Source organism: Xenopus tropicalis, chromosome 8 (assembly GCF_000004195.4).
Source record: "Xenopus tropicalis strain Nigerian chromosome 8, UCB_Xtro_10.0, whole genome shotgun sequence".
Taxonomy (NCBI): domain Eukaryota; kingdom Metazoa; phylum Chordata; class Amphibia; order Anura; family Pipidae; genus Xenopus; species Xenopus tropicalis.
The window spans coordinates 7,893,495-7,920,193 of NC_030684.2; the positions used below are offsets into that span (position 1 = coordinate 7,893,495).

A 26,699-nucleotide genomic window follows, 5' to 3' on the forward strand; every position below is an offset into this window, starting at 1 on the left:
CACACAGGCAGAACTCTGCCTGTCCTATGCTGTCTGTGTGTGCCATACTCTGCCTGCCCTACCCTGCCTGTGTGTGCCATATTCTGCCTGCCCTACCCTGACTGTGTGTGCCATACTCTGCCTGACCTATGCTGCCTGTGTGTGCCATACTCTACCTGCCCTATGCTGGCTGTATGTGCCATACTCTGCCTACAGTACCTATGTCTGAGGTGTGAAGAAGTGAACAATGGGAGTGATTACAGTCTGAGCCTGAGGTGTGAACACTGCAGGGGGTGAACAATGCAGAGATTAAAAGGTGTGAAAAACACAGGGGATTACATTTTTAAACAATACAGAAGGATTACAGCCTGAATCTGAGGTGAGAACCATGCAGGGGGGCAGTTAATCTCAGTACTGATACCATTTAATGCTTACTCAAAGGTAAGCCATCAAAGCAGCCAGACAGGTGGGGGGCCACACAGAGGGGGGTCGCGGGCCGCATGCGGCCCGCGGGCCGCCAGTTGGACAGCACTGCCTTAGACAGTACAGTATGGGGGTACAGCTTATTGTGTGCCCAGAACATTCCTTCTCTGTATATTTGTATTTATACATATGGGAGGGGGTGCCATAGTGTTTCCCTTAGACAGTACAGTATGGGGGTACAGCTTATTGTGTGCCCAGAACATTCCTTCTCTGTATATTTGTATTTATACATATGGGTAGGAGGTGCCATAGTGTTTCCCTTAGACAGTACAGTATGGGGGTACAGCTTATTGTGTGCCCAGAACATTCCTTCTCTGTATATTTGTATTTATACATATGGGTAGGGGGTGCCATAGTGTTTCCCTTAGACAGTACAGTATGGGGGTACAGCTTATTGTGTGCCCAGAACATTCCTTCTCTGTATATTTGTATTTATACATATGGGAGGGAGGTGCCATAGTGTTTCCCTTAGACAGTACAGTATGGGGGTACAGCTTATTGTGTGCCCAGAACATTCCTTCTCTGTATATTTGTATTTATACATATGGGTAGGGGGTGCCATAGTGTTTCCCTTAGACAGTACAGTATGGGGGTACAGCTTATTGTGTGCCCAGAACATTCCTTCTCTGTATATTTGTATTTATACATATGGGAGGGAGGTGCCATAGTGTTTCCCTTAGACAGTAAAATTTCCCCCTACCTCCCCTAAGCAAAACAGCCCATAGAAAAAGATTTAGCGGTTGGTCTTCCCAACGGGAAGGGGGGCAGAGGTCAGGGGCATGCTGGGAAAATGTTGTTTAGGCAATTATTATCTCATAACATAAAGTCTAAGCAGTGATTTGTATCGGTCTATACAGTGGTACAGTCCTGGAGCCATAAATATCCCTGGGAGGGGCAAATCCAGCCGTAGCTCTGCCCCCAGGGAGCCAACACTGTGTTTCTATATCCGGATGGCAGCGACGGCCACTAGATGGCAGCAGAATTCCATTGCTTCTTAGGGCAGCTGCTCATACCCCAGGCATCAGTAGGAACATGGGCTTGCAACCCCCCCTGGGGTAAGTCTGCGGGGCAATTTTTACCCCTCTACTCACCCAGCAAACTCATGGTAAGTAGCCAATGGCTAGGGTATATTCCCAGCAACTTTAAGTGCTCTTTTTCACATTTACAGAATTCCCCCCCCCTAGTTTTCAAGATATTAGCAGTTTTGATACGGACATTTCGGGGGGGAAGGGGGGGTTGTTCACCTTTTAGAGAGTGATATTCTGAGACAGTTTGCAATTGGTCTTCATTTTTTATTATTTCTCATTTCTTTAGTAATTTCATTTTCGTTTTAGCAGCTCTGCAGTTTGGCGTTTTAGACGTTATTTGGTTGCTAGGGTCCAAGTTACCTTAGCAACCAGGGAGTGGTTTGGATGAGAGGCTGGTATATGAATAGGAGAGGGGCTGAATAGAAAAGAAAGTTACAAAAAGTAACAATAACATTAAATTCGGAGCCTCACAGGGCAGTTGGTTTTGGTTGCCGGGGTCAGTGACCCCCATTTGAAAGCTGGAAAGCGAGAAGGGAAATAATTCAAAAACTATAATAAATAGATAATGAAGACCAACTGAAAAGTTGCTTAGAACTGGCCATTCTATAACATACTAAAAGTTAGCTTAAAGGTGTACCGCCCCCCTTTAGTGTGGGGGCGGGCTGTTATGTTATTCAGGGGTGGGGAAATAGGTAGGCTAGGGAGTGGAATGGAAAGATGGGGAGGGGAAAGGGAGGGAAATGGGTGGGGCAGCTGTTATTCGGGGGTGGGGATATAGGTAGGCTAGGGAGTGGAATGGACAGATGGGGAGGGGAAAGGGAGAGAAATGGGTGGGGCAGCTGTGATGTTATTTGGGGGTGGGGAAATAGGTAGGCTAGGGAGTGGAATGGACAGATGGGGAGGGGAAAGGGAGAGAAATGGGTGGGGCAGCTGTGATGTTATTTGGGGGTGGGGAAATAGGTAGGCTAGGGAGTGGAATGGAAAGATGGGGAGGGGAAAGGGTGGGAAATGGGTGGGGCAGAGTCTGGCCTCTATATAAAAGGGGGTCAGCTGCTGCGGAAAGAGCCATGGAAGTGAGGGATTATGGGTAACTCCTTAATACCAGTAATGGTCCTAACTGGCGATTCGCTGGCTAGGCCGGTCAAATACCAACTGGGTGGCAACCCTAAGCAGAGGATCCCCTAAATGCCCAGGCCGGGGGGGGCGGGGCTGTATAAGGGACCCGCCCCCACCGTCTCTTTAAGAAAGAACGACACGGAGACCCACGCGACTTGAACTTGGAATTATATTTAAAAACGCTGAGTTTCCTTTACAATTCTAATACCGTTATTCATCCAGAAAAACAAAAAAAAATACTCAGGTTCCCAACGCGCTTGTTTTGCGCCTCGAAAGTCGACGCGTGCAGAAGTGATTCACAGTAAAAACAGAGCCGAGCGGGGGAGGCAGTTACATCGACGCAGCTGATTGGTTGCTTTTCAAACCCTGGTGGGCGGAGTCTCTGCTATTTTTGTTTTTTTTTTACCGCCTAGCTGCCATGAACAATGAAGGGGTATATAAATACGTAGCCCCTCACCTTTCCTTCTATCATGGGGTAATACTGCAGCCATGGGGGGGGGGTATCATCAAAGCCTTCCGCCGGGGGGGGTTTTACCCCTTTTACCCCCTCTGAATGGGGCTGAAAATACCCAATAGCATTTCGCCATATAGGATAAGATGTTGGACTTGGGGTTTTCCAAAAAGGGCGACTATTGGGCCCACATTATCCAAGAATTTTGCCCCACTGGCCCCGCCTCCTGCGTCGAGGGCATTATGATGACAGCCCCGCCCCCACTTGGCGCCACTGAGTGTTTATGGAGAATACAATGGAAAGTGATTACAAAAACCTGCAATAAAAGGGATAAACTTTCTTCCATACAAAAATAGATTTTCTTTATTTCGCTGATACAATAGATTTTTTGATTTTTTTTTACTTTTTTTTTTTACCCTTTCTGATAATTTTTTTTTATTCTTTTTTTCATAGATAATTTTTCACCGTATCACGAGCACAATACAACAAGGTCTCTCCGTCCCCGATGCCAATAAATCTCTATCCGCGGCCATAAAACATCTCAAAACAGATGCACTTGGCCTTTCCCTATGGTTGGCCGCCCTTATGGTCCAACCCTTGGCCTACGAATATTGAAGATATATCTCCAAATCTGATTTGATGAACGATTTGGTTCACCCCCACTTTTTGGGGGCGGATCCCATTCCAGTAAGAGCTTCTAAAGCACTTGGTTTGACTGCCTAAACCTCCGAGACCACCAATGTGGGTCAAACCAACCTGATCACAATCAAATCAATGGAAACGTAAACCCTCGAACCAAATTCATGTCAAACACTCTCGTTTTCAAGATATTAGCAGTTTCTTATAATGTTGATATGAGTTTGAAGCAACAGCGCCACCTGGTGTTCATTTTAAAAAATTTAAGAGAGCGGGCAGAGGAAAGTCTCGCGATGCTCAGAACTGACCAGAGAAACGTCCGATGACTCTTTTCTAGTCTCACCAACTGTTAGTTGGCCGAAATGAACAGCAGGTAGTGGGGGCTGAGCGATGATGTTCCAGAGACTGAAAGACCTTAAGGAAGTATGGGAAATATGAGGATGAGGACAAGATCCGTTGGTAAATGCATTGACTGGACTAGGAACGTACCAATGGTGATAGGGAGGGCAGTTTGGTATTTATTTATAGCAGTAGAGGATAAGGGTTTGGAGAGGACCTTGGTCAATGTTGGGCATTCAAGTTGCATTATTATCACCCACCCAAGAAGCAAGGTAGGAATGGGGCTACCACAAGGCCTCTTGGACCACTAACATAAAGACTAATCCTCTGTAGGCGGAGTTTTGGTAGAAGTGTGAGTGGTCCTTAGGAACGGTGGTATTAGAATTTCACTTATCCCTGCGGGTTTCCATCATTGCTTCTCTTGAAATTGCACAAATGGGGTCGGGGTGACTGGCACTTACCCATAATGCCATGCTGGTCACATGTAAAATGGTGTTTTTGGTGCATGCAGTAAGGCACTAAGAGACCGTTAGTATTGCCTCGCTAGGTACGGAGGAGGGAAACCTTCTGTTGGGGGTGATGAGTAAGTTAAGGCACTAGTAGTAGTAGGTGGTGGTGGGGCTTTGTGTTGGTCTGATTGGCGAAAATGCTACTTTTCAGGAAGTAACTCTATCGTACAGCGAATCAGATATCTGTCGCTCTTTGGGGGTGGGCCTACTCAGTAAAATGGCGGGGGGTGGACAGATGATGACATCTTTTTGCTTTTGGATGTTTCTCCTACTCAAGTTTAGAGCTAAGGAAAGACCAAGTCATCTGCATTTACCCACGGTTCTTTCTGAGGGTCCGGTGGGGTCCCGGCATCTCCACCGCTCATCATTGGTGATCTTTGCAGAGAAACCATCACTGATTCTACACAACATTGGGTTCTCCCAGTCAGGTTTAGACCTAAGGAAACACCAAGTCATCTGCATTTACCCATGGTTCTTTCTTAGGGTCCGGTGGGGTCCCGGCATCTCCACCGCTCATCATTGGTGATCTTTGCAGAGAAACCATCACTGATTCTACACAACATTGGGTTTATCTATAAGGGAGAGGCCTTTCTTTTTCAGGTTTCACCCAATTCTGCAGATTTGAGAACATGAAACCTAAAAATGCTGGTGTTTTTGACTGATCAAAGTCACTCATAGGACATACTCCTAATTCTCATCTTCTAGGAACCAAAACTCCTCCCCCCCTCGGCTACTAATATGGCTGAAACTCAACTCAATTCCCCAATAAAGTACGTAGCCACACAGGCACTTGGTAAAACAATATTCAGAGAGGTTTAAATAGATTTTCAAGGCCAACCAAAACCAAAAAAAGTACGTTTTCCTACTCAACAGTGCATTTTCTAATTAAAAATAGAACTACTTGAACCTTTTGAAGATCCTGAACCACCACAATCCATCAGTGGAGGAAAGCCAAGATGACGTAGGAATTGGCCATGGCCTGGAATTGAACTTAACCTTAGACATAATGCTAAGCCCAAGGGCCTTCACTACGTCTTGTGTCAATGTCCGGGGGCCATTTTTACCACCTCCACCCTAACTGAACAGTAGTGATTAAGAGTAGAACTACTTGAACCTGTTGAAGATCCTGAACCACCACAATCCATCGGTGGAGGAAAGCCAAGACAACGTAGAAATTGGCCATGGCTAAACCCAAGGGCCTTAACTATGTCTTGTGTCAACGTCGGGGGCCATTATTACCACCTCCATCCTAACTGAACAGTAGTGATTAAGAGTAGAACTACTTGAACCTGTTGAAGATCCTGAACCACCACAATCCAACGGTGGAGGAAAGCCAAGACAACGTAGAAATTGGCCATGAATTGGCCTGAACTTGGACTTAACCTTAGACCATAACGCTAAGCCCAAGGGCCTTCACTACGTCTTGTCGTGAAGGCCCTTGGGCTTAGCATTATGGCCTTCACTACATCTTGTGTCAATGTCCGGGGGCCATTTTTACCACCTCCGAACTAAGGCTTCACATTTGTCCTTATATTTGTGATTCAAAAGTGCTATTACTGATCCTCTTCCAATGGAATTTCCCATAATTCAATGAAATGATGCCAAATTCCTTGTGATCTTTGGCTTTCACTGACTGTACCATCATCTTCATCACCCTCATACCCCCTTCATCACCCCCAAGAGATACGGCTGCTTTAGGAGTTACCAACGTGCCGGCACCAACAGCTGCATTACAATTTAACAACAATTTTGATTGGACATCGTCAACCCTCCAATAAAAATCAACTGATCGCCGAGGCCGAAACCTCCCACTGCAAGCTGATTGGCTTCACTAGACTATCCGTTAAAAAAAACAAAACAAAAAAAAGCGAGTGTGATCTGCCGTTCGAGACGTAGAAACCGAGATTTACAGAAGAGGTATAACGATGGCAATAATAGCGCTTGACCAATCGCAGGCGAGAGAGGAGAAATTAAAAAAAAAAAAAAAAAAAGCTTCACGGAAGCGTGCAATAAGCGTTGGCTCAGATTCCAATTCGCTCGCTCTTTTCACAGAACAGGCCAAGAGCAAGAGAGAGAGAAAGAGAACAAATATCTTTGGAAAATATACATATACCATTGATGCTTTACAAGAAAACAAAAAAAGGCCAAATAACTCAACTAATGTAAAGTTTGCACGGACCTACCCTGTAAAATAAAAAATAAAAAAGTACAAGATAGCTTCTATAAGGTTCCCTGTGATAATGTTCACTAGTAATTCCGTTTCCGACGGGGGAAACGGGTGGAGCTTAGAGCCCCGCCTTGTGATAAGATCTTACTATATACCGCTCGGGGGTTTCTGGAGCTCCACTGACAAAAACTGGGGGCTCCTGTAGCCTGAATGGTGGAATTGGTGGCTACAGACCTTGGCTGGGCCTGGAGGAGAAAAAATCTTGGATGCAATAATTTGGGAATCTACAAGCGGCCATAGACTGGCCAATCCTGTCTGGTATCCAACTCAACGGGCAGAGGACCTCATGATGCATATTATATTAAACACAACATGGCCACCAAAGACTGGTTCCAATCTTTCAGGCCAATAAGCTTTGGTTCCACCATCCATGGGCCGACTTGGCCATTCAACAACCCAATCGATATCCATTGTACGTAGATATCAACCAGAACTGTCGGACCACCAAAAAACCATACCTAATGATTTTATCCCTACATGCATGGCCTGCTAAAAGCTAAACTTGGATAGGAGATGTTCTGAAGGTGTAAAAAAACCTCCCTATGGCTGCAGTCAGAAGGTCATTTTTGACACCAGGATGTCCATTTGTCTTAGGCAAGGACTGACTTCCTTCTACATCTGCAGTTTGATGTGACGAGGTCTCCCATAATGTACCCAGGACATGGCTATTAGTAGGAGGTCCTTACTGAAGATGGCCAGTAGTAGTGTCCGATAAAGGCTATGGTAGATTGTTAAAGAGTAGAGGCCACTACATTTTTATGATTATCAGTAGAGGCCCCATAAGGTGGAACATCTGGTTCCTCTGTAGGATGTTCAATTTGTAGGAGCATCTACTTTCTCACAGGAGCATAAAGTTTGTGGGTGGAAGGGTATCAGACACCCTGTTTGCCCCCTGTAGCCTTCATATAGACCATAAAGATCATAACTAACTATGTAAAGGAACTTGACTCCACCAAACCACTCTTGGACATTAAGATCTCTTTCAGAACTCTGTAGCGGTAACCCTTAGGTCAGGGAGCAAATTCAATAAAAACTTTTCATATAGACCCCAAAGATCTTAACTAAGTATGTAAAGGAACTTAACTCCACCAAACCACCCTTGGACATGAAGATCTCCTTCAGAACTCTGTAGCGGTTACCCTTAGGTCAGGGAGCAAATTCAATAAAACTTTTCATATAGACCCCAAAGATCTTAACTAAGTATGTAAAGGAACTTGACTCCACCAAACCACCCTTGGACATGAAGATCTCCTTCAGAACTCTGTAGCGGTAACCCTTAGGTTAGGGAACAAATTCAATAAAACTTTTTACACTTTCTAAACCTGAACAAAACGACTTGGATTTGCTGCCCCCTCTGCGTCCATCTCTACTATCAACCCAAAACGACTCTCTAGAGACAACTTGTAGCATAAACCAGGTGGAACCTAGACGGTGGAACCCAGAAGGACCACATTGATTATCTAGATGTTTCTCAAAGAAACGGCAAATCCTAGTCATGGCTTTTAGCTTTTGTTTGTAAAGTACATGACGACAAAGTACTTCTGTAGTGCCTTGATCTAAAGCGCCTTAGACAATCACCCAATGGCGGTCCTAACGGCAGGGTTGTCCAAATGCCCTTCCAGGAGCTGCTGTTGAACTTCAGCCCCATTAGAACAGAGTTCCACAACAGCTGCTGGACTGCAGATCCAACATCTCTGCCTCTACGTGATGAAGGAGGCAGTGGAGCTACCTTCACGCTCTTTAGCGTTGATACCACAGAATAAAAAAAGTCCAGTTCTATGGCCATATCCGTCATAGTATAAAGCCCGCTTGTGAAGAGAAGAAGAAATAAAAAGGTAAGCTCTGTTCTGAGATGGGTTTTTGTTCTTCGATTATTAAGGCCTAAAGTCAAGTATGGCATAACTCTGTATATTCACCACCGTCGCGGCTCTTATCCTTGTTCTCGATCTAGTGGCAACTTTGCCCATCGCCAGGAGTCCAGAAAGAGAAGTCTCCGGCCGACTTGTTGAACATAGAAAAAAAGAAATACATTCACTCTCCACGATCTGTGCGAATTCATCTCGACTCCAGGTGCTGGTGTTTGGACGGGGACTGGGGGGGAACCGAGGAGCCAAACGATATCAACAACTGAAGCCTCAGCAGCGACAAACCAAGCCATCTCTCTTAAAGAGACAAATACGGTGGGAGGAGCCCACTCTGAGCACATCCCTGATGTCCGTTGCTGCTCCGCTAGAGCTTTTTCCCTAGCTCTGTGGGTGGAGTAAAGGCGCAGATGTGACTTAGAGATAGGGGGTCTCTTGGACGTGTCGGGTTTCTTTTTTTCTCTGTAGGCGTCCAGGAGACCAAAAGTGTCCCTGAGGGCATCCAACGAGGAGTCCACAGCCCTCGACGCACAAAAGGTAAAAGGTTCTCCGTTCTTCTTAAGTCATTTGGTGAGGGGCTTCCAGCATCTCCATTAAGAAAGTGTCGATGGGCGTGTCTCCTATTAGTTTGAAGAAGAAGAGGTGTTCCAGGCATTTCAGACCAATGGAGCGTAGAGCTGGCAGGCGTAGGAGGAGTTTCGCAAACCTGAGGAACAAGAAGAGAGAGAATATTGGTTAAAATGTAACGGTCAGAGTGCTCTTCTGAGCACTTTTGCAATTTTATTTTGTTTGTTTTGAGTTTTCAAGGTATTAGCAGCCTTTTCATGATGTTTAATGTAATAATATGGTTTGGAACATTTCCCTAAGCCCCGCCCCTGTTCCCCTGCTGATCTGGCTGACTACTTTTCAGCCTGCCTCCTCCCAATCCCACAATTCCCTGCTGCACACGTGATGCCAATAAGGAAAGGAACATCCAAGTGCAATGCATTGTGGGTTATGTAGTTCCTGCAGGCTGTCTGTAAGCTGGGGAGAAGTTGTTACAATTTGTAACATCGGTGTTTTAGTCCCTCCTCCCCTGCCAGGATTTCAAATGATGCAGAAAGAGAAGAACTGTTTTGCAGCTGGATTTCAGCCTATAAAAATGGGATTTATTCCTACTTTTTGAAGACAGTGATAGGGGTTTCTGTGTTGAGTGGGGCTCTTGGGTCGGTGAGTTCCCCTTTAATATAACAATTTGAAATAACAGTGCTGCCTGCTGTTCAGTTAGGCTGACAGTTAAATTATAAGGCACTTCTTAGAAAATGAAGTCAGCGAACAGAGAAGAGTCATCGGACATTCCTTTGGTCCGTTCTAAGCAGAGCAACATCTCAAGATGTTCCTCTCATCATTTCACCAAAATGAACACCAGGTGGCACTGTTGTCTGCAATGCTAATTAAGATAATGGGAAAAGCCTTCGGCTGAGAGAAGCAACACCGCAGCTCCCACGACATGGGACACTCGCACACAATAAGCGATGATCCCGATCCAAAGGAAGACATTATAGATGGCTGCTGCCTCCCTTTCTGCTCTGTAAAAACTCATTAAGTGTTTACTGGCCCTGGAGTGATACAAAACATATCCCCCACCCTACAAGCAATGTATTTTTAAAAAGGATGGGGGGGGGGGGAACAAATTACAGAAAGTCCATTTAGAGGCTGGAGATGTGCCAAAAAGGGTCATTTCTGCTGAGCTGTTGAGAACGGGAGTTGGGAGAGCCAGGAAAAACAAGCTACTCGCACCACCATCCAGGAAGTTCAACTTGAAAAAGTTTAAACTAAAACATATGATATCTGGCGGAAAGGAGCTTAACTCCATCACTGCCAGTGCACCCCATGTCTCCCATGAGTACGTGCTCCAAAATGGCAGCCAAAGACCATCATGTCAACGTCAGAAGACCACCAATGGTGTGAAATTACTACTAACATTAACGTGGACCGATTAGAGCAGTGGTTCCTATGGTGCAAGTTACCCTGGAAGGGGCTGGAGAAGTGGCATTGGGGCTCATCCTGAAGAAGAATATGGGTGAGATTTGAGAGAATGTCTATTGAAAGGTCCAAGTTGAAGGTCAAACTTGAAGGTCCAAGTTGAAGGTCAGTTATGGTGAGGATCTATGATGGACGCTTGGCTGAATGGCTGATACCCCAACAATCTCCTATATGTGTTATTATGAATTAAGGGAGGGCGTAAGCAAGGTCTGACCTCAAAGAAGACTTGATGGCTTGGTGAAATAGCCAGACAACAACTAGAGTAGAGTTTCCATTTGGCACAGCCTTCAACCACACCAAAGCTTAGGCCCCCTAATCCAAAACATATGATATCTGGCGGAAAGGAGCTTAACTCCATCACTGCCGGTGCACCCCATCTCTCCCATGAGTACTTGCTCCAAAATGGCAGCCAAAGACCATCATGTCAACGTCAGAAGGCCACCAATGGTGTGAAATTACTACTAACATTAACGTGGACCGATTAGAGCAGTGGTTCCTATGGTGCAAGTTACCCTGGAAGGGGCTGGAGAAGTGGCATTGGGGCTCATCCTGAAGAAGAATATGGGTGAGATTTGAGAGAATGTCTATTGAAAGGTCCAAGTTGAAGGTCAAACTTGAAGGTCCAAGTTGAAGGTCAGTTATGGTGAGGATCTATGATGGACGCTTGGCTGAATGGCTGATACCCCAACAATCTCCTATATGTGTTATTATGAATTAAGGGAGGGCGTAAGCAAGGTCTGACCTCAAAGAAGACTTGATGGCTTGGTGAAATAGCCAGACAACAACTAGAGTAGAGTTTCCATTTGGCACAGCCTTCAACCACACCAAAGCTTAGGCCCCCTAATCCAAAACATATGATATCTGGCGGAAAGGAGCTTAACTCCATCACTGCCGGTGCACCCCATCTCTCCCATGAGTACTTGCTCCAAAATGGCAGCCAAAGACCATCATGTCAACGTCAGAAGGCCACCAATGGTGTGAAATTACTACTAACATTAACGTGGACCGATTAGAGCAGTGGTTCCTATGGTGCAAGTTACCCTGGAGGGGCCTGGAGAAGTGGCATTGGGGCTCATCCTGAAGAAGAATATGGGTGAGATATGAGAGAATGTCTATTGAAAGGTCCAAGTTGAAGGTCAAACTTGAAGGTCCAAGTTGAAGGTCAGTTATGGTGAGGATCTAGATACACCAAAAGGTCCAAGCTGAAGGTCAAACTTGAAGATCCAGCTTGAAGATCAGTTATGGTGAGGATATATGATAGATGCTTGGTAAATGGCTAATACCTCAGCAATCTCCCATATCTGTTATTATGAAATAAGGGAGGCCGTAAGCAAAGCATGACCTCAAAGGAGACTTGAAGTGGCTATTTAGCCAGACAACAGCTAGTGTAGACTTTCCATTTGGCACAGCCTTCAACCACACCAAAGCTTAGGCCCCCTAAACTAAAACATATGATATCTGGCAGAAAGGAGCTTAACTCCATCACTGCCAGTGCACCCCATGTCTCCAATGAGTACTTGCTCCAAAATGGCAGCCAAAGACCATTATGTCAACGTCAGAAGACGACCAATGGTGTGAAATTACTATTAACATTAACGTGGAGATTTGAGCAGTGGTTCCTATGGTGCAAGTTACCCTAGGGGGGCCTGGAGAAGTGGCATTGGGGATCATCCTGAAGAAGAATATGGATGAGAATTGAGAGAATGTCTACTGAAAGGTCCAAGTTGAAGGTCAAACTTGAAGGTCCAGCTTGAAGATAAGCTATGGTGAGGATCTATGATGGACGCTTGCTTAAGGGAGGCCGTAAGACTTGAAGTGGCTATTTAGCCAGACAACAACTAGCGTAGAGAGTCCATTTGACACAGCCTTCAACCACACCAAAGCTGAGGCCCCCAATGTATTTATAATCCTTAAGAACCTAAATTCTTAGCATCTAAGATCTGACAAGAGATAAAAACATGGATTTCCTTTGCTGAAGCAAGAAGCAGGACACTCCGACTTCGTATCCCTTAGAGACCTGGACGGGCCTAAAATACCAACCTATAGTCAGGATTTCCGTTCCAACTCGCTTTCCTATGTGGAAGTGCATTTTATAATCTTAGGTGCCAATAAGTCTTAATAGGAGGCTGAATGCTCTAAAGACTCAGCTTTATTAAGGAATAACTTTGCCTGTGACTTACCTCCCGGGCTGTTCGGGGTATTTCTGTTTGCAGTAGGCCTCTAACGATGCATAGACTTTCTCTCGGAGAGCCTCAACCTCTGAGGGGTTCGAGAGACCTTTTGAGTCTGTACAATGAAAAAAAAAAGCATTTCTATTAACTTATATAAATACAAAAACAAATATACAGAGAAGGAATGTTCTGGGCACACAATAAGCTGTACCCCATACTGTACTGTCTAAGGGAAACACTATGGCACCTCCCTCCCATATGTATAAATACAAATATACAGAGAGGGAATGTTGTGGGCACACAATAAGCTGTACCCCCATACTGTACTGTCTAAGGGAAACACTATGGCACCTCCTACCCAAATGTATAAATACAAATATACAGAGAAGGAATGTTCTGGGCACACAATAAGCTGTACCCCCATACTGTACTGTCTAAGGGAAACACTATGGCACCTCCTACCCAAATGTATAAATACAAATATACAGAGAAGGAATGTTCTGGGCACACAATAAGCTGTACCCCCATACTGTACTGTCTAAGGGAAACACTATGGCACCCCCTACCCATATGTATAAATACAAATATACAGAGAAGGAATGTTCTGGGCACACAATAAGCTGTACCCCCATACTGTACTGTCTAAGGGAAACACTATGGCAGCTCCTACCCATATGTATAAATACAAATATACAGAGAAGGAATGTTCTGGGCACACAATAAGCTGTACCCCCATACTGTACTGTCTAAGGGAAACACTATGGCACCTCCCTCCCATATGTATAATACAAATATACAGAGAAGGAATGTTCTGGGCACACAATAAGCTGTACCCCCATACTGTACTGTCTAAGGGAAACACTATGGCACCTCCCTCCCATATGTATAAATACAAATATACAGAGAAGGAATGTTCTGGGCACACAATAAGCTGTACCCCCATACTGTACTGTCTAAGGGAAACACTATGGCACCTCCCTCCCATATGTATAAATACAAATATACAGAGAAGGAATGTTCTGGGCATACAATAAGCTGTACCCCCATACTGTACTGTCTAAGGGAAACACTATGGCACCTCCCTCCCATATGTATAAATACAAATATACAGAGAAGGAATGTTCTGGGCACACAATAAGCTGTACCCCCATACTGTACTGTCTAAGGGAAACACTATGGCACCTCCCTCCCATATGTATAAATACAAATATACAGAAAAGGAATGTTCTGGGCACACAATAAGCTGTATCCCCATACTGTACTGTCTAAGGGAAACACTATGGCACCTCCTACCCATATGTATAAATACAAATATACAGAGAAGGAATGTTCTGGGCACACAATAAGCTGTACCCCCATACTGTACTGTCTAAGGGAAACACTATGGCACCTCCCTCCCATATGTATAAATACAAATATACAGAGAAGGAATGTTCTGGGCACACAATAAGCTGTACCCTCATACTGTACTGTCTAAAGGGAAAAGCTTGTGCAGGCCCCATCCTAATGTATGAATACAAATATATAGATAGAGCACACAATAAGCTATGCACTCATCTGTTCCAATGCAATGCAGGCAATAATTCAAAAGAAAATGCTGAAATATAATTCTCAGAGCAGGTTGCCATGGTAGTCTCTGTATAATAGTTGCCTGACCTTCTCCATAGTGTGAAATAAGCCCTTACAACAAAGTTACTCATCCTGAACTATTGCAGTGTTGTTCTGTTCAGCTGCTCAGGAGCCGACACAACCCATCAGACACAGTGCAGACCCCCTAACAAAGCCATAAGGACTTCATTCGGACTGGTTGACCTAAACCAACAAACCTGGGTTGAAGAGGACAATGGCTCGTAAGCAACCGAGTTCTGTTTTGTCCATCTGCATGTCTCTCATTTTGGATACCAGTTCTGTGAGGACCCTGAGGGAAAGCAAGAAACATCTGAAAAATCCGCTTTACCCAATCACCATCAATTACACGAGAACAATTGACAACATAAATGAAAAGGTGACCTCACTAATTGCTACCAGTCTGAAGAAAATACTCATTCTTTATAACTGTTGGCTCAAACCATGCACTAAATGATTACTAGAGTCCTCTATCAAACAGAAATGTAAGCAAATTTATAGATGATTGATATTGTGGCCTTTATAAGAAAGATCCAGCCAAGAATTTCATCATACCAAGTCCAAAACCTAGGCAAAACCTAAGCGTTTAGTCCTTGGTCTGGGCTTCACATTCCATAATGAATAAGTAACTTAAGTTCTAAGACTCTCTACCCTGAGTCTAGTACGCCCTTTTATTGGTTTATTTTAGAAGAGACTCTTGAGTCCTCCTGAAACTGATCAAATGGTGAAGCCCCACCCAAGATTCCTGGGAACCCAACACAACTACTCAGTCTATGAGAAGATTAAAGAACCTGGAAGATGACGTTCCTCACCTATCAAAAATTGCACCGACTCCTGCACTGTGTGCGCTGTTCCGATGTACATGAAGGCCCGTGGCGAGGAGGATTCCATCTTTGACAGCTATTGAACGATGTGAAAATGAGGCAATAAGGAGCTCGTTCCACCCTTCACGAAAAAAAAGCAGAAAAATGATCGGTGGGAGGCACTAGTTCATTGGTTCACCAATAGACTACAGTTGAATCCCTCCATGCATTTTTGCTTGGCTCAGTCTATATTGCCCCACCTTCTCTAGATTCCTTTCTAGCTTTGTTTAACCACAAGATTAGAAAAAGAAACAATGTTAATTAATATAAAGAAGTTCCCCTGGATGTCATTTTGTAGAACTCTCTCGAGTTCCTTCAGTTGGAAGAGCAAGCGACTAATATAAAGGTTCCCCTAGTTGAAGTTTTGGAAAACTCTCTCGAGTTCCTTCAGTTGGAAGAGCAAGAGACTAATCTAAAGGTTCCCCTGGTTGAAGTTTTGGAGAACTCTCTCGAGTTCCTTCAGCTGGAAGAGCAAGCGACTAATATTAAGGTTCCCCTGGTTGAAGTTTTGGAGAACTCTCTCGAGTTCCTTCAGTTGAAAGAGCAAGTGACTAATCTAAAGGTTCCCCTGGTTGATGTTTTGGAGAACTCTCTCAAATTCCTTCAGTTGGAAGAGCAAGCGACTAATCTAAAGGTTCCCCTGGTTGAAGTTTTGGAGAACTCTCTCGAGTTCCTTCAGTTGGCAGAGCAAGCGACTAATATAAAGGTTTCCCTGGTTGAAGTTTTGGAGAACTCTCTCGAGTTCCTTCAGGTGGAAGAGCAAGCGACTAATCTAAAGATTCCCTGCAAGTTTAGGAGAACTCTCTTGAGTTCCTTCAGGTGTAAGAGCAAGCGACTAATCTAAAGGCTCCCCTGCTTGAAGTATTGGAGAATTCTCTTGAGTTTCTTCAGTTGGAAAAGCAAGCGACTAATATAAGGTTCCCCTGGTTGAAGTTTTGGAGAAATCTCTCGAGTTCCTTCAGTTGGAAGAGCAAGCGACTAATCTAAAGGTTCCCCTAGTTGATGTTTTGGAGAACTCTCTCGAGTTCCTTCATTTGGAAGAGCAAGCGACTAATATAAGGTTCCCCTGGTTGAAGTTTTGGAGAACTCTCTCGAGTTCCTTCAGGTGGAAGAGCAAGCGACTAATCTAAAGTTTCCCTGCAAGTTTTGGAGAACTCTCTCGAGTTCCTTCAGTTGGAAGAGCAAGCGACTAATATAAAGGTTCCCCTGGTTGAAGTTTTGGAGAACTCTCTTGAGTTACTTTGGTTGGAAGAGCAAACGACGGCACAGAAAGGCTTCTTGCCATGTCAGCTCCTGCTTTCCCTCATTAGCAGACGTTGAATCAAGGAGCGCAGTTAGCTAGATGTTTGGATGTTAATTAATATAAAGAAGGTTCTCCTGGATGACGTTTTGTAGAACTCTCTCGAGTTCCTTCAGTTGGAAGAGCAAGCGACTAATATAAAGGTTCCCCTGGTTGAAGTTTGGGAGCACTCTCTCGAGTTCCTTCAGTTGGAAGAGCAAGCGACTAATATAAAGGTTCCCCTGGTTGATGTTTTGGAGAACTCTCTCGAGTTCCTTCAGTTGGAAGAGCAAGAGACTAATATAAAGGTTCCCCTGGTTGATGTTTTGGATAACTCTCTCGAGTTCCTTCATTTGGAAGAGCAAGCGACTAATATAAAGACTCCCCCGGTTGAAGTTTTGGAGAACTCTCTCGAGTTCCTTCAGTTGGAAGAGCAAGAGACTAATCTAAAGGTTCCCCTGGTTGAAGTTTTGGAGAACTCTCTTGAGTTCCTACAGTTGGAAGAGCAAGCGACTAATATAACGGTTCCCCTGGTTGAAGTTTTGGAGAACTCTCTCGAGTTCCTTCAGTTGGAAGAGCAAGAGACTAATCTAAAGGTTCCCCTGGTTGAAGTTTTGGAGAACTCTCTCGAGTTCCTTCAGTTAGAAGAGCAAGAGACTAATCTAAAGGTTCCCCTGGTTGAAGTTTTGGAGAACTCTCTTGAGTTCCTTCAGTTGGAAGAGCAAGCGACTAATATAACGGTTCCCCTGGTTGAAGTTTTGGAGAACTCTCTCGAGTTCCTTCAGTTGGAAGAGCAAGAGACTAATCTAAAGGTTCCCCTGGTTGAAGTTTTGGAGAACTCTCTCGAGTTCCTTCAGTTGGAAGAGCAAGCGACTAATATAAAGGTTCCCCTGGTTGAAGTTTGGGAGCACTCTCTCGAGTTCCTTCAGTTGGAAGAGCAAGCGACTAATATAAAGGTTCCCCTGGTTGATGTTTTGGAGAACTCTCTCGAGTTCCTTCAGTTGGAAGAGCAAGAGACTAATATAAAGGTTCCCCTGGTTGAAGTTTGGGAGCACTCTCTCGAGTTCCTTCAGTTGGAAGAGCAAGCGACTAATATAAAGGTTCCCCTGGTTGATGTTTTGGAGAACTCTCTCGAGTTCCTTCAGTTGGAAGAGCAAGAGACTAATATAAAGGTTCCCCTGGTTGATGTTTTGGATAACTCTCTCGAGTTCCTTCATTTGGAAGAGCAAGCGACTAATATAAAGACTCCCCCGGTTGAAGTTTTGGAGAACTCTCTCGAGTTCCTTCAGTTGGCAGAGCAAGCGACTAATATAAAGGTTCCCCTGGTTGAAGTTTGGGAGCACTCTCTCGAGTTCCTTCAGTTGGAAGAGCAAGCGACTAATATAAAGGTTCCCCTGGTTGATGTTTTGGAGAACTCTCTCGAGTTCCTTCAGTTGGAAGAGCAAGAGACTAATATAAAGGTTCCCCTGGTTGATGTTTTGGATAACTCTCTCGAGTTCCTTCATTTGGAAGAGCAAGCGACTAATATAAAGACTCCCCCGGTTGAAGTTTTGGAGAACTCTCTCGAGTTCCTTCAGTTGGAAGAGCAAGAGACTAATCTAAAGGTTCCCCTGGTTGAAGTTTTGGAGAACTCTCTTGAGTTCCTACAGTTGGAAGAGCAAGCGACTAATATAACGGTTCCCCTGGTTGAAGTTTTGGAGAACTCTCTCGAGTTCCTTCAGTTGGAAGAGCAAGAGACTAATCTAAAGGTTCCCCTGGTTGAAGTTTTGGAGAACTCTCTCGAGTTCCTTCAGTTAGAAGAGCAAGAGACTAATCTAAAGGTTCCCCTGGTTGAAGTTTTGGAGAACTCTCTTGAGTTCCTTCAGTTGGAAGAGCAAGCGACTAATATAACGGTTCCCCTGGTTGAAGTTTTGGAGAACTCTCTCGAGTTCCTTCAGTTGGAAGAGCAAGAGACTAATCTAAAGGTTCCCCTGGTTGAAGTTTTGGAGAACTCTCTCGAGTTCCTTCAGTTGGAAGAGCAAGCGACTAATATAACGGTTCCCCTGGTTGAAGTTTTGGAGAACTCTCTTGAGTTCCTTCATTTGGAAGAGCAAGCGACTAATATAAAGACTCCCCCGGTTGAAGTTTTGGAGAACTCTCTCGAGTTCCTTCAGTTGGAAGAGCAAGAGACTAATCTAAAGGTTCCCCTGGTTGAAGTTTTGGAGAACTCTCTCGAGTTCCTTCAGTTGGAAGAGAAAGCGACTAATATAACGGTTCCCCTGGTTGAAGTTTTGGAGAACTCTCTCGAGTTCCTTCAGTTGGAAGAGCAAGCGACTAATATAACGGTTCCCCTGGTTGAAGTTTTGGAGAACTCTCTTGAGTTCCTTCATTTGGAAGAGCAAGCGACTAATATAAAGACTCCCCCGGTTGAAGTTTTGGAGAACTCTCTCGAGTTCCTTCAGTTGGAAGAGCAAGAGACTAATCTAAAGGTTCCCCTGGTTGAAGTTTTGGAGAACTCTCTCGAGTTCCTTCAGTTGGAAGAGAAAGCGACTAATATAACGGTTCCCCTGGTTGAAGTTTTGGAGAACTCTCTCGAGTTCCTTCACTTGGAAGAGCAAGCGATGGCACAGAAAGGCTTCTTGCCATGTCAGCTCCTGCTTTCCCTCATTAGCAGACGCATGAGTTGAATCAAGGAGCACAGTTAGCTAGATGTTGGGATGTGAATGTTTCATGTGCGCTTATTCCCTGGAGCTTGTTCCTGCTGCTAAATAATACATGAAGCCACTGGATAAAATACTGCAGGGAGGTTATTTAAAGCATGGAGCAGAAACCATCACAACTGGACAAAGCCCGGCTGATGGTTGCAGGTCCAGAAGCTCAGCCCTTGCCAGGGAAACCAAAGTCACCAAAGCCTTTATCTATAAAAAGGGTACCAGAGAACTGAGATGTGTAGCACCATTAATGGGTTGGCTTCCAACTCGGCCGTGGTTGGGTCTTAAATAAGTAATGGCGTTTTTATAAGGCAACGTTAGCTCTTCCCCCTGAAGAGTCGCGCGCGGTGGGAACACCATCCATGCACACAGCAGTTTAAAAGCAGTATTCTGCCGGGATTCGACCTTCAAACCCAATGCAGCGTTAACAGTTTGAGCTTCCTACGTATCTCTGAAGAAGGAAGAGACTGAGGTTTCTGATGCTTGTCTAAGTAAATAACAGTACGGGGGGGGGGGGGGGGTAGAATTCAGCATCAGATCTAAAACGCTTGAAAAACATGTCCTATGGGCTGTGTATAGCTGGTTTATATCCTAGAATGCAGCCTGGAAAAGGTGGGGGTACGATATGGGACAGATGGGTGGGACTAGTGTGTGTTTAGGGGCATTTATCAATAATTTAGCCCCATGTACATTCTTGATTTTCACACAATATGTCCACTTTAATATCTTTAATGGGATCACAGAGTAGGCTGTCGAAACTGGTCCCCAAGCTGATCTACAAGACAGTGGGGCAGTACAAATGAAACTGACCGAGTCACTGGGGCTCATTTATCAACACTGGGGGCAGTTAGTTACCCATAGCAACCAATCAGTGATTGGCTTTTTGTCAGCCAGCTGCTTTTTAGAACAATGAATGCAACAATTTGCTCGCCATGGGTTACTTGCCCCGTGGGCAATTTTGCCCAGTGTTGACAAATGACCCCTATTATGTTCTTGTACACAATGCTTGTGTTTTAACTGCTCCTAAAGGCGATTACTAAGGGAAAATAGCATTACAACAACGGCTTGTTGGCCAAATTGCCCCGGGGCGGTTGCTTCCATTCCAAAGAGTGTACGTTCTAAGGTGATGGGTGGGTGTTTATATATTTAGTGGTGGTGTATGGGTAAGAAATGGACAAGAATGACTGTTGACCTTGATAGAGTAAGTGTTTAGCTCTCTTATAAAGGTCCAAGTCACATGTTGGCCTGAAGTCTTGCCGACTCATAACCAGCATAAAAAAGGCGCATACATGAAGCGTGTACTATGACACGGCAAATAGTTTTACACGCTTCACCGCTACGGAATGTAATACAGGCTTCTAGGACAGTTAGGTAACGATTCCATGCCCTGGGGGACCCTCATGACTTAGAAAGCTCCTCCTTTGTGCCGGAGGGGTCTAAAAGAAACCAAGAGTTGATAAAGCACCGACAGATCTCCAAGAAAACCTACCTGCCCTAAGTAGGATAACTTGGTCGTCCAGAGGCAGCTCGGAGAAATGAGGGATTCTCTTTGCCCATTCAACCAGTGTGAAGAGTTGCTTGTCTGCTGCTTGGCAAATGTTGGTAACAGGGTCACTGGGCTGCGTGGCGGAAGAAAAAAAAGAACGAAGAGTGAGGTTACCAAGAGGGGAACATGGGCATCATCAAAGACATGTCTAAGGCACGGTCAAGGTAAGTTACTAGTGGTGGATGAGCACCACTGATGGCCATGGAGATGTCATCATGCCCCAGTAGACCATCAACGCCCTTCCTTGTGCCATGCTTTGAACCTGAAGCCCCCACTCCATATACAGATATATAGGCTGCTCAATACCGACCCCTCATAGAAACCTTGTCCATCTTGTATGAGTTCATGAATAACTTATACTTCGTCTTCAGGTTCATGACCAGGATCAGCAAAGAGACACCAAACCAAAAGAGTTACTACTTGGTTTTCTGTTATGATTTCTATTAGGACCACCTACATAACAGATGTTCCCTCACACCAGACTCTCTGATTTGTGTGAGATGACCATCTATAGGATGGAACTATTCCAATTATTTAATAGTAATTTGCTCTAGAACAGTGATTCCCAACCAGTTGCTCACCAACCCCTTTGATGATGATCTCAAAGTAGGTGCCCATTTTTACATTTCTGGCTTGGAGGCAAGTTATGGAGGCTCAACTAGAGCTTCCTATAGTCTGCCAGGCCACATGAGGCTACTAATTAACCAATCACAGCCCTTACTGGTCACCCCTTACTTGCTCACAGGTAAAAAGGGTTGGGGACCTCTACTCTAGACTCTAACATACTTTATGGATTCACACTTCAAGACTGCCCAGTTGAGGTCACTTACAGAGTTGGGAGCGAGGCCCATGTTCGCCTCTATGTATGTCTCAGTCTTTGGTTCCACCGCGTGCTCTGCATCAAGGATCTTCTCCACCGGCATGTCCTCGTTGGCACTGCTGCTACTCTCCACCTCATTCTCGTTTCGTTCCTTCCCCCTCTGTCTCTCCTCCTGGACGGCTGGACACAAAAAGAAAAAGTGGACAAAATGATTTCTTGACTTGGGACATGGAGACCTTAATATTGTGGAATCATACAAGGTTTGTACTCAACAAAACAACCCCCACAGTAGAACTAACTGGAACCAGAATACTCACCAACACCCTGCTTGGCATGCTGGGAAACAAAACAGCATTAAAAGCCAGACGTTCCCTAAGGAACTTGGGTGATATCACTTGGGACTTTGCTCTACAGGTTCCCAATACACGGGAAATCATACAACAGCCCTGTAGAAGCAACACACCATGTTTTTTTTTGGGGGGGGGTGGGAACTTCTTATACAAAACCCGACCTTTCTATTCATATATCAAAACCAGAACTTTGGATACTTGGGTCGGAGACATCTATGTGCTGTGGAACAACTATCCGGAACGCTGGCACCGCCACCTTGGACAAAGCTAAACAAACATCTTTGTTCCATTAGGTTTTGGAGAAAACAAACGTGTCGGGTTGCATTTAATATAGTCCTTAAGCCGAGAAAAAGCCGATCATTCCGAGGCCGCTCTCGTAGGGAATGGGAAGCATGGGAAAGCTATGCAGCTGCCTGGGATTTGTGCAATCAGCTGGCTCTGGAATTCCCAGGACACCAGAAATCTAATTACGTTTTGGGGTGACGTGAGGTGGGTTTCTATGCCGGTAAATGTACAGCCACCGTTCAGTGCTACTGGCTACCGTTGCTAATCATGGCTATTAGCCCACATCATGAGAACCAAAAGCATTCAACTTAGCACATGGATTATAGCAGCCTGAAGAAGAGCCCTAAGCAATTTTATCATCTACGTATCCAATGAAAAGGTATGGTGTTTCTGCTTTGATCAATGGCTAAACCAACGCTCAACTTTGCACTCCCAATCAACTGGCTGCGGCTCGCAAGCAGGAAACACAGGGACCGGCCCTTTCCCGGCTACGCTCTGGCAGTGTCACCAGAAGCACGCAAGGAATGTGACTGGGGAGGGGGGGCAAGGCCTTGGAAGCCGGCCACCTCCAACAGAACACTGAGATCCCGCCGGTGGCAAGGAATGAGAAGGGAATTCCTCACAGACGTCTTCCTAACAGGGGTCCTGTCAGGCATTAGGCTTGTTAGGTCACTGCAGAAGGCTAACGATCAACGACTAAATCTTGCCTTTCAGATGTGACGGGCCACCAGCCATCACAGATATCTACACGGCTACAACGCACAGGCTAAAGGTGGCCATACACAGGCAGATTTAACCTGCCGATTCTAGTCCCAGCTGATTATCTGCCCATGTATGGCCCCACCGATGGACCTCCCTGATCCATATCTAGCCAGGTATCGATCAGCAGGTCTGGTTTTACCATCAGACTGGGGACCTACTTGGCTTGTTGATGCGTTCCTCGGTCCAACAGCTGTCATTTGATCATTTGGCCCCAGGGCCAAACGACTGTATTTGCCCAATACCGCCCATCTTGGGGCATATCGGGAGAAGATCTACTTGTCAAACAAGTGGATCTTAATGGGTATGACCACCTTAAGGCTAGTAGTCTTGATGGAAAGTAACATTCCTCTTTACTTCGTCATCTGCCAATGCCATACTTTGGCCAATAGATTGTAAGCTCTTTTGGGCAGGGGGAGGGGGGGCAATTGAGGCTATTAGGGCAATTGTAGGTGGGCCAAACAACTACCCACAGTTACACTGCCAGCAAATATGTATTATCCGCCCCAGCCAGAGAAATACCGACTAGGCGGCAACCCTATCCAGTCAGCATGTACCAAAAAACCCTAATTTAACCCCTCCCTCCCCTGCTCATCTTCAATAGCAGCCCATTGACCCAGTGGCAGTAATCTGAATCCATGTCCATTGTTTGCCCCACCATTGAAAATCATATTGTATGGAATATATTCTTCTTTTCATTGACTTTTATTTGCCCCCTTGTATAACCACCCAGGGGCAAACTTCATAGCTGTGTAACTTCCCATAGCCAATCACCATCTCCATCAATATCTCAGTTTCTTGGCAACCAGCCAACCCAGGCCCACTCTCCCACATGGACCGCCCCATCTCCCCCGGCCGGAACCAATCAAGCTCATGATTAAGGAGGAAGGAAGTCGTTTGGAACAGAAGGCCTGGCTTTTATGTTTATCACCTATGCTACGTGCCGCCATCTTTCCTCTGTTGTCTAAACAAGCCACGCCCATTTCATACATATTCACAAAAAGTCCCCAATTAGTAACTTTTATTTCCTTTCACCAAAGCCCCTTAACAGAAAACTATACCCCCATGATGATGATGATGATACCCCCAAAATGAATACGTAACCAACAGACAGTTTATATCATATTAAGTGACCTATTGAAGAATCTCCCCAAACTGGAATATATATATCAGTAAATATTGCCCTTCTACATCCTTTCCCTTGAGCCGCCATTTTGTGATGGGCTGTGTGCTCCCTCAGAGATCAGCTGACAGGAAGTGATGCAGCTCTAACTGTAACAGGAAGTAGTGTGGGAGTAAAAGGCAGAACTCTGCCCATTCATTGGCTGATGGGGCCTAGCATGTATGTGTGCCTTGGCTTGTTTGTGTGCACTGTGACTCCTATGATCCCAGGGGGCGGGTCTTAGTACTTAAAATGACAGTTTTCTACAATGGCACATACTACTAAAAAGTATATTTATATGAAAATGGTTTATTTAGATGAAGCAGGGTAGAGTATCTGACCAATTACTGCTTGCCCAGCAGTTTCTATGCTATAGAGACACCACGGGTTGGAGTTGTATTAGACGTCCTTCCCCCATTACCTTACCCCTCCCGACTTCCCTGCCCGCCCCCTCTAGAGACGGCGGCGAGTGTTATAAACCATTAGTGCCGTGACTGCCAGAGACCGCTTCCTGTTTCAGATGCTTTACTTCCTCTGTCTGTCTCAGCGAGTACAATGAGAAAACGTTTTTTTGCCTACTCTACTATATTTCTAATTATACCAATTGATATTAGCTGCCATGTTGATTCTGGTCCTTCAGACCATGTATGGGGACCCTCTCTGTGTGTGTAATATATATATAGGTGAGGCTGCCATATTGTTTCCAAGCCCTACCACCTCCCATTGATTTAATTGGGGAAATGCCCGACAGTACCAATATAATACCAAGTGGTTAGAGATACCTGGGTATAGATCAAGCCAATAACCCAACACAAAGCTGACTAAACCTGCACCCCCTTGGGTCAACAAAGTGTTTGGATGTTGTTTAGTTGATATACAACTCAATGGTCGTCCATCAAAGGGAAAGTATGAGTAAAAGTCCAGGGAAATAAGCCCACAGTTCAATGGTAACCCTACTGCCCATATCAGAGTCCAAGTCCATTGTACTACATCAATGTCCATCTTTAGGAAGTACAAACATTGGCTGGGGATCACTGATCTAGATTATTACCTGGATACCCCAAGATGTGGTCATTCAATAAGCTTGTAATTCCTATAGAACATCCATAAAGGGTGGTTACAAGAGGCATCCTATTGGATATGGTCTCCCTGGCCTTAGGGTTGAATAAAGTCAAAACAATAGCCTTTATACCAGCGGTTCTCAACCTGTGGGACGGGACCCCTTTGGGGGTGGAACGATCCTTTCACAGGGGTCGCCCAAGATCGTCGGAAAACACTTATTTCCAATGGCCTTAGGAATAATTTTATGGTTGGGGGTCACCACAACATGAGGAACTGTATTAGGAAGGTTGAGAACCACTGCTTTATACCTAAATGTCTTCTCTGAAATGATCATCTCCACCCTCAGTAAGGTCTTCGAGAGACGTTATCCATCGACTTTTATGGACAACAGTCAAGATATTGGGGGTGGGGAATGAAACCTATTATCCATCAAGATGTTCCTCTCATCAATGGGTTTACCCTACAGGTTTTATGAATAACCTCAACATCAAGATAGTGGTAGCCTCTAGCTAAGCCATGCCCAATTTAACCAATCCCTGTGGGGGTTGAAAGACCCTTTCACAGGGGTTGCCTAAGACCATCAGAAAACACATATTTCTGATGGTCTTAGGAATAATTTTATGGTTGGGGGGTCACCACAACATGAGGAACTGTATAAAAGGGTCACGGCATTAGGAAGGTTGAGAACCACTGCTTTATACCTAAATGTCTTCTCTGAAATGATTATCTCCACCCTCAGTAAGGTCTTCGAGAGACGTTATCCACCGACTTTTATAGAGGACAGTCAGGATATTGGGGGTGGATGAAACCTATTATCCATCAAGATGTTCCTCTCATCAATGGGTTTACCCTACAGGTTTTTGAATAACCTCAACATCAAGATAGTGGTAGCCTCTAGCTACACCATGCCTGATTTAACCAATCCCTGTGCTGCTTTATAAGGTAGAAGATTGAACACAGCGACGAATTGTTTCACGTACTATCTTCTCGCACGCTTAGCCAACCGAGTGCCGAGTGATCAACAAGGGATTAGGTTTTGTGCCGGCGCATAGCACAGGGCTATTTAATTCTCAAGTGGACTCATTCAAGTTCACGAGAAACCCGAGCCTGGAACTGTGGATTCATGATAAAGGCACCACTATCCGATGAACCGGCATCGGGGACATCCCTAAAACTTTAACAAAGAGTGGTAAACCCGATCCTCCTAATGAAAGCAGAGCGCTGAACTTGTTCCAGTCATTAGTGGCTACTGAATGTAACAGACGGACCTGACTTGAGATACAAATCCTGATGTAACCTCACAAACGGAGTATCCGGCATTCTCACCATCTCATAAAGAAACAACAAGGATCATAAAAAAGAGCACAAATATGGGTGGAGCTATGGGGATTATGGGTAAAGGCCATTGTGAACTACTATAAGATAATAGTA

General features: G+C 44.9%; 1 protein-coding gene across 3 annotated transcripts in view; it reads right to left on the minus strand.

The window, feature by feature from the left end:
• Positions 1-2,757: 2,757 nt before the first annotated feature.
• The window catches only part of rxra (retinoid X receptor alpha), a 170,146-nt gene continuing 146,204 nt past the window's right edge, over positions 2,758-26,699 (minus strand). For all 3 annotated transcript variants that reach the window (XM_004916646.4, XM_012969224.3, XM_012969225.3), the window contains 6 exons: positions 21,661-21,830; positions 20,774-20,903; positions 15,265-15,397; positions 14,653-14,744; positions 12,836-12,941; positions 2,758-9,336 (listed from right to left, as the gene is read on the minus strand). In XM_004916646.4, the coding sequence (XP_004916703.1) occupies positions 9,189-9,336; positions 12,836-12,941; positions 14,653-14,744; positions 15,265-15,397; positions 20,774-20,903; positions 21,661-21,830 (779 nt within the window). In that variant the 3' untranslated portion in view covers positions 2,758-9,188. The remainder of the gene's footprint in view (positions 9,337-12,835; positions 12,942-14,652; positions 14,745-15,264; positions 15,398-20,773; positions 20,904-21,660; positions 21,831-26,699) is intronic.